Below are 8,918 nucleotides of genomic sequence, written 5' to 3'. Positions count from 1 at the left end.
CTGAATTCTGGGTAATAACAGGCATTGGTGCACCTGCGTCCTGTGCCGCCCCCTCTCTCTCACCTCTAATGGCCCCTAATCACGCTGCCATCAGGCCCTAATACCCCAGCAGCAGTGCCCTGGCAGCTGCCCCCTCTCCCCTGGCAGAGAGCTGTCAATCTCAGTTCATCTGTTTTCTGTCCATCACCCTCCATTCTGTGTCTAATCGCTCAGTTCCCATCTAAAAGACACAACATCAAAACTCCATTAATCTCCTAGACTAGATGTGTATTTGATGTCATGCAATCCCGTAGTGTTGCAAACCATTGTTTTCCAGGATGTTTTTGTCACTTAATCAGGAAATACGAGTCCCTGGTACAATTTAAAAAGCATTAACGAGGGCTCATACAACAAACAGAATCAAAGTATTTGTCAAAAAGGCCACACACAGACCTGCTCACAGACACATTGATGTAAACACAAAGCAACACAGTGTAACCGCATACAGCCACGACCTCACAGCTCTCCGTCACATGGAGTGCGACATCTAAACCTTTCCCACAGAAACAATGATGCCTTTTATTGTGTCCGCTTAAATCCCTTGGCCACATGGGCCCCTTGAGTTTCCTCACACGCACTTTTCTGTGGTTTGATAATTACAAACAGACAGCACAGTTTTAGCAAGTTTGGATGGTGCTTTGGTGGGCCAATATTTATTCAGGGGTGCGTGCTTCGCTCATGCCCAAGTGATGCCCAGTTACCCAGAGGGCCTGACCTGATTATCATATCCACATGACAAACTGAAGAAGTTGCTATGATCCCTCCAAACAGTGTCCAAATGAGCATACTGTGAATACAAGTCAGAACGACATGCAAAGCGACCGACCACAGTTACATGCTTTTAGATTATACTTCAGTGATAGGCTGCATCCGATAATAATCGCAAACTTCCTTACTATAAAGTAGGCGAAAAACAGTATGTGACTCATAAAAGAGTAGGCAAAAAGTGCCTTCCAAAGAGAAGCGTGCATATGATGGACACTTTACTATCCCATGAGGCCACAGGAGAGGATTTATGAATGATTCCAGATTACATTCATACTACACACTCATACTATATAGAACATACTTATTTTAGCTGTCGTGAAGCAATTAATTATTCAAAATAAGACAGTTTGACTACACAAGAAAGTGTGCGATTTGCCCATAATTTAATTCATTTTTTCAAAAGTATTTTTAGAATTATATTAATATTATTAATTTGATTGAATTCACCCCTTGAATGTGATGGTGTGAGCATGCACATATAGGCTATATTGTTTTGGTGGTTTGAGGGCTTTTTTTTTCCAGGGCTTGATTTTCGTACTAGTCTACCTTTTTCCTATTTAAGATGGGCAGCCTTCTTTCCACTGGGCAATGTAGTATTTGTGGACTTTTATGAATGATCTCAAAGAGCAGGCACTGGTATTTGTTTTTTTGGGTCACATTTTATATTAGGTGTCCTTAACTACTTCATACTTGCATCAAAATATAAGTACTTAATGTGTTCATATTGTATTGCAAAACTGTAATTTGCTGCTACTGAGGTGGGATGCGGGTAAGGTTTGGTATGGGTAGGTTTAAGAGTGGGTTAAGGGGTAAGGGTACTCAACAGTGTAATTATAGATTTAATTACAGAAATGAATTTCAGGTGTAATTACATGTAGGTATTTTTGAAAATAACAACACAATAAGTGCATTGTATCAAATGTTAGTACATAGTTAAAGGAGACACTTAATATAAAGTGGGACCTTTTGTATGTATTTTCTGAAGACTTGAATGCCACTTACAAAGCTGCCCTTATATTCACTTTGCCACAGGATAATATCCATACACTTATGGAATAACTCTGTCCTATTGATATGCGATAAAGAGCATCACACAGATGGCCATTAAAATATTTACATCAGAGAGAAAGAAACAGAATGAAGGAGCAGAGCGAGAGATCCAGGTCGCAAAAGCTATCAGCTGAGACTAAAACTCATCAGCCAGAAAACAAACTGGGCCACACATCCCTCTCTGGGTGGTCTGGCTCCACTGCACTCATAGAATGAGCGCTGACTCTCTTCCAGCGGATGCAACTGCAAATCCTGCCAGGGACCACGGGTTTATTGCTACACCCCTCAAGCTCCTGACGCTCTCGCTGCGACCGAAAAATCCTCTGGCTAATGACATACAGGCCTGAACCTGGAGGGGGAGAAAGGGTTAAAGCAAGCCAATTGAGCGAATAATAAGTTCAATTTAGGAGATTGGAGGGCTGGTGTGGAATGAAAACCAGAGGACACCACTGCAAGCTGTTCTGGAGAGAAGGGAACCATGGGATGAAGGGAAGCCTGGCAGGTGGCCAGAGACAGGACGCTGAGTTTGGGGCTGGCTCTAGTTCTGCGAGGCTGCATGAGGTCAAGGGACTGATGGGGCCTCACGTAATTAAACCAGTTCTTACTATTGCACAAAATGATAAATAACAAAAGTGGTCATATGTGCTGAGGCAATTCAGTGGGGTTAACGCCAGTGGAAGTTTATCACTTGTATGCAAATGTGCATTTCATAACCCACAATAAGCCCAAGAGAGCACGCAATGGAATGAATGCAAAGAAGCCAGTAATCACGTTGTAAAATGCAATAAGGCGTGGAATTATTGATGCAGGAAACTTTTCCTCAGTGTAGTTCTTGTTTATTGTGTTGAAATGAAAGTCAGGTTTGTTTTCAGTTGGGACAAAATGGATATTTTGAATAATGTCTGATTCTAAGGAATTTACTTATGCAAGAATGATTTATAGAGACACTTCAGATAGACATTGAAGCAATATGCTAGAATATTTTTCATTACTCACTAGATTGCAGTATCAAGTGGTTTATTTATTCAAATTCTCCTAAATGGATAAGCACGAAACACTACATTGTCATTTCCAGTAACATTTTTCCTATTATGGTTTGTTTGATTGCTTTAATGTACAAGCGAAACTGTATTTTGTTTCTTTCCACTCATTTGTCTCCACTTCTAATCCCTCTACTAAATACAACATAGCATTGTGCATTAGTCACTACTTTCTTTTAACTTCTGTGACTGTAATGTGGACTAAGGGTAAAGCAATTTGAGCCATAGACTTGTAGACCACCCAGTTCAGTCAAGAGTTTGCAGGTAGAACAAACCCACACGCAATAGTTCTATAATTCCTTGAATGCACTTTATTTAAACAACAGCATTTGAAAAACAAAATCAAAGAACAAAACATTTTCATACAAACAAAGAAGCCAAATGATGCACATAAGTTAATTATCACTTAGTGATAATGACAATGCATTCGATTGACAAGGAAAGTACCAATTCAGGAGTTGCAATCCTGATTCACATTGTAGGCGTTTATGAGTACAAAAACGATGAAAACAATGATGAAAATTATGAGATCGTCTAATTTTGTCATCTCCGAAGCAAAGAACTGGAGCATTGTGCTTAGTTCATAGGCACTGTGAGATAAACGAAAGCATTAGCAAGACGAGCAAGAGCATCCTTCCTCAGAAATCCATGGGATATTGAAAATTATTCTGATGCATTTTCTTCCTCTTTTGTATGTGATATTCTTGTGTACCTGTACATTTAATATCTAAGTCACACACTATAAACACAAGGAAAATCAATGTTAGGAACATTGTCCAAATCTAATTGTCTAAATAATGTGTGTAAATATTAGAAAGTGGCAATGGAGACCTTCAGCTTTTCCACCCAAATCATGAAAGTCAACCTAATGTTATAGTGGCTTTGTAGATGAACAGATACCAAACTAATGACTAAAGCCTTTGTCTTAACCGCAACACTTCTCAGACATGCCACTCCAGGAGCCTGCTGCCTCTCAAGAAACGTCCCTCTCCACAAGACATGATCACCTCCACTTAACCTCGACACCACAGCATGAGAGACAACGATTACTTTCCCGCCTGGTGAACGAGAAAATGAGGGAACCGAGAGATGGTACAGAGAACTGAAAAGACAGAATGAAAATGAAAGAAGTGGATAATTGGGCAGTGACCTTGACCTAGTACTCATCAGGGACTCTTGGAATCTTCTTTGTTTTCTCTTTGGCGTCACTCTCACCGCTAACTCTGACAAAGATGAAGAGGAGGAGGTGATGACGTAGAAGAAGTGCGTGGTTGTTCGCTCCTGCTGAGTGGTAAGCCACCCCCATGGTAGGTTAAACACCAGTCTAGGACACACAGACACATGCGTGCACACGCTCTCATCATTTATGAGGGTAATTTGGGAGGTGTATATGGACGGACTCATCAGAAGTGCTTGTCTCCAGCTGATCTTGGCTCAGCAGGGTGGCGGGATTTGGAGAAGATGCTCGGAGTGTAACGAAAGAGGCGGTGCAGGCCTCCAAGAGTGACTGATGATTGACGGACTTAAGTAAGGTGTAGATCAAGCAGGCAATCACTACCGTGTTATTAAAGACCTTTTGCAAAACCTGCAGGTATCCAAGATCTCCCAGTGAATATTATGTATCTTGTCATTCAATGCAACATCCAGCATTTGTTCCATTTAAGGTTCAGAAGAAGACTAAGCATGTTGACCACTTAGAGGGGAAGATAATACTTAAATGTAACAAACTTTAAAAAGTTATAGGGTGAAATAACCTACGAGACTGTAGACTGCTGTCAGTGAACAAGAAGAAAAGTTGCTGATTTAAGAATTTAAGATTTTTAAGGGGATTACGATGACAGACAGGAAGGTACGTACTGTAAGGTTTATAACCACTTATGATTGACCATAAAGATCCGATTTGGGTAAATGCAGACCTGGGAAAACTCAGGCAAACATCAAGAGTGCAATCGAACCAAGGAGACAATGCAGATGGGTAAATTGGTTAGAAAATGGCTTGAAGAATTCAATCTCTCTAGAGAGGTGAGCAGCAGAGAACCACAACACACTCTTGGGCCGCCAATAATTGCCAGGTAAGCACACCAGGCTCTTATGCCACTAACACTTTCATGTGAATTATTGTTACTCCCTGATCTTATCAGCTAGCTCAAGTCTTTAAGGCCTTACTCTGTTCTTCACTTGAATATAAGTGAAAAATGTAGCATGTGAAATCATAAAAAGGTACAAATGATCAACGCACTGGATAACAACTTCTCAAGGTTATATACTTACAATACAACCTAACAGACATAACAGTGTGATGTTTATCCTTGTGATTGGGATGCCATCTTCTATAATTTCTGATAAAAATATGTTTATACCCATTTTTAACTAATGTTCTGCTGGAATGCATTACTCATAGGCATGTGCAGGTGTGGACACTGTGACTGTGTGAAAAGGGGCTTTCGCACCGGGTAGTTCAAGGAACTAGCAACCAGGGTGGTTCCCCGAGAGCTAAATGTTCCCATAGGGTCGTTGCATTCGCACTGCCAGTAGGAACTCTGAAGTGACGTAAACCGCACTTGTTGTTGTGACTTTTATTTTGATGGCGCGACAGACATTCATTTTGTAGGCGCTGAGAACGCCAGAGCCTGAGCACACAACACTCGCATTCTTCATCTTCATTACTTTACGATCTGTATAACATTCCTGTCTAATACGTTATTAGATAGAACTGTTATACAAAGAAAGTAAACAGTGTATGAAAAAGTATTAGTGTTTGCCATGTGGTTGATGTCCAATGTCACTAGCTGAGCAGAAATACAGGCCCCCTCAAAGTCGTGTTGCATTTTCTCAGTGTAAAGGTAGAGTTAGTTTGTAGAGTAAATATATAGCCTATAATATGTGTGTGTACATGGATTTTTAAAATGGCAGGTGCTAGTGTTTTGCATGCGCTCGGCCAATCAACGTACAATTACGTCACTGGTAGCTCCTATTGTGCTGGGTTAGACCCTTCTCTGAAGTGGGAGCTAATTTAGGTCCCCCCCAAAAGGCGTTCCTAGAACTAAAATCATTCCCAGTTCCTACGGTGTGAAAACGGCAAAAAGTGGGTGCTTCCGCCATTAGTTTTAGGAACTATGAAAAGGTTCTTCCGGTGTGAAAGCCCCTAAAGAGTCAGGATGCTCAAAGTAATTGCAAGAACTACATCAGCATTTTGCACATTAAAGATTCTAAATAAAACATTTCCATTTGAAATAGACAAAACATGGACATAGACCACAATTATCACTTGTTTAAAACAAAAACAGTTTAAGGGTTAGCATATGGTTAACAACAATATTTTGTCTATTATCTGTGAAAGAGCAAGTAGCAGCTGATTTTTTTAAAACAAATCAGAACCCTGGATCCAAATGTTTTGCCATGGTGTCATGGACGATTTGCAACAGGTGGCCATGTTGCCTCAAGTTACACTGATCAAATTTTCAATCAGAATGCAGAGTTCATGCTTGCTGAGTTCTGATTGGCTCAAAAGAAGGATTGTCATCTTATGCACAAAAAGATCATATAAATTCCAACGATTCCTCTTAATTCTATTGTTTTAATATTTAACGCCTCATCTGCCAAGTGCTGTTCTCTTTGGAAAAGTACATAATGCTGATAGAATTGACAGTATATATCACATGATTCACTCAGTAACTGCTTCTAATTCTTTCCTCTGTGTTTTGGCAGTGTTTCTTTCTTTCACAATGTCTATCATCACCAAAACATCTGCTGCAAGCCAAGAGCTGATATTAGACCATGAAAATAGAACTAAAAATAACAGCAAGAACAACCATAATAACAATAATAACAATAACAACAATAATAATTGAGGGTGAAGATAGCAATAAATAGTGCTGTGGAGATGGGTGTGGCTAAGTGTGGTCAAATCAGGACATTGTGGGCAACAGTCAGTAAAAGAGAGAGCAGTGGGAGGTGACGGAAGAGAGAAGGACTACCGCACTTTCTCACAAGCGCATTTGCTTGAAATGGTTCATTTTTCTCCACTAGGTCAGAAGCAGATGCTGTTAGACTACACCCTCAACATTGTCCTTCTGTCAATAGCAGTCAGTCCTTCTGCCTGTTACGTTTTATTCTCTCTGTCTCTGAGAGAGCAAAACTGTAATGAAACCAATGGTTTAAACATATCTGTATAAAGCAAACCTTACAGATTAGTGATGTTGTGCGCAGTCTGTGTTGGGTGTGCATAGGTGGTGGGGGTAAAGGAGTGATTTCTTGAACTGTGTGGGACTGCTTGGAATGGTCATTGTGGCTGGTTGTGGGAGGGATGGCGCGGTCTTCAAAAGCGCCACTGCGCTAACTGTAGACCTTTCAGCACACCACATGTTTATAGTGGGGTTCCTGGGCTGGGCTGATGTGTACACCCAAGAGCTCATCTGTACCTCCAACCCAACTGACTGCCTTTAGCAGTCAAGCACGGCCCTCCGTTGGCGACCGACAATGCCCCATCATGGAGGGGAAGATGAGGACAGCCACAGCCGCCCACTAGACTCCCTGATCGGGAAGGAGTAAAGTTTTTGGTGTCCTATAGGAGATCCATGGCTCATCTAAAGCTCTGTCCCTGCCATTTTAACCCTGTAGAGGTGAAGAGGGGTCATGAATAGTGGTATCTTATAATAGATCCTCTGCTTTCGGATTAGAAATGAAATACTTGGTGAAAGACTGTCTTAGCATGCAAGTTCGAATGCTTGTGACAACATGGGGTTAAGGCAGCCATCTTGAAACCTGCCTTAATTTGACGATTTACATCTAGGAAATGAAAGCTTTCCAGCACGCCAAATACTTTCCTTGTAGTACACTGTAGGGATACTGTAGCTTCTGTACCATCACATCCCTGTAAGTAACTAGTGAGGTATGAGGCCAGGAGTAGCTCACAACTAATTTTTCTACATCAACACTTACATGCCTCCTTAATCAAAATGCAGATCTTGTTTGATTTGGTCCTAAGAGGACACTCTGTCTTTGTCAGTACATTTCTAATCTATCCGCAGCACTCTCCTCTCCTAATAGTTGTAAGTGCTCACTCCTTGCCTCTCCCAACCTACAGTATAGTCTTTGTGGAGGCTGTTTTATCTCTGATATTCTGCCTGATCTCGGGGACTTGAGGATGAACCACATGGGGGCAGGGAGCTGGGTCTGACTGACCCCAGAGGCTGGCCTTTGTCTTTCTCATCTTGGCCAGAAGAAACAGCTGGAGTTGAGACAGAGTTGGCCCCTCCGGCCGGCACACTCTCATGCCCACCGTAGATCTCCTCGTGCCCATCTTCACTGGACTCTGCATCCTCTGAACTGGAGAGCAGCTCCTCATCGCGGTATTCGGACACGTCTACGCCGCCGCCCTCAGATCCAAGCTCCTTCAGTCGGCCATGATGCTTCACATGATAGCGCTGGTTCTGAAAAAACTTAACGATGGTGTGTTTGGGCAGATCCAATTGGGCTGAAAGGGTGTGAATCGCTTCCTGGTCAGGGTAGAGGCCCACATCTTGGATAAAGCTCTGTAAAATGCCTAGAGCCTCTAGTGAGATCTTGGTGCGGGAGCGAGGTTTCTTGGTAACGTTGCTAACCCCTCCACTGTTGCCTGAACCTGCATTAGCCTGAGGGTTCTCTTCGGCTCCAGAACTGGGAACCGGGTCCTCTCGGATTGGAGAGTGGTCCTTTAGCGGCTGCATGGGCTGTCTGTGAAGTGCCTAGTGAGAAAGATGAGAAGTTTTATTAGTAAACTTATAAGCAAGAGTCAGCAGTATGGAATAATTGAAAACTGCTTAAAAGTTCAAAGTGTCCTTTCAATGAATGTCTCTTGGAGTTAATGTCCTCTCTGTACTTAAGTATGTGATCAACTCTGGTAAAAATCAAACCAGACTGCCCCAGGCTATGATTGTTTAACTTTTTATATTGTACACATAATTCCACAAGATTTAATATTTTGACATTGCATCGTGTTTTGAGGGCATCAAGGCAACTAACAACATCTGAGCTGACACA

The 8,918-nt window shown here is 41.8% G+C and overlaps 1 protein-coding gene across 1 annotated transcript in view; it reads right to left on the bottom strand.

Annotated features, from left to right (window-relative positions):
- Positions 1-3,193: 3,193 nt before the first annotated feature.
- Positions 3,194-8,918, bottom strand: part of satb2 (SATB homeobox 2) — a gene marked incomplete at its 5' end in the record, with an annotated part of 45,911 nt that continues 40,186 nt past the window's right edge. Inside the window, 1 exon segment of the mRNA XM_081368684.1 lies at positions 3,194-8,623. Within this exon segment, the coding sequence (XP_081224810.1) occupies positions 8,006-8,623 (618 nt within the window). The 3' untranslated portion in view covers positions 3,194-8,005.

The sequence above is a fragment of the Scardinius erythrophthalmus genome, assembly GCF_964197995.2.
Source record: "Scardinius erythrophthalmus genome assembly, chromosome: 6".
Taxonomy (NCBI): Eukaryota; Metazoa; Chordata; class Actinopteri; order Cypriniformes; family Leuciscidae; genus Scardinius; species Scardinius erythrophthalmus.
This window is presented reverse-complemented; position numbering and strand designations above follow the sequence as displayed.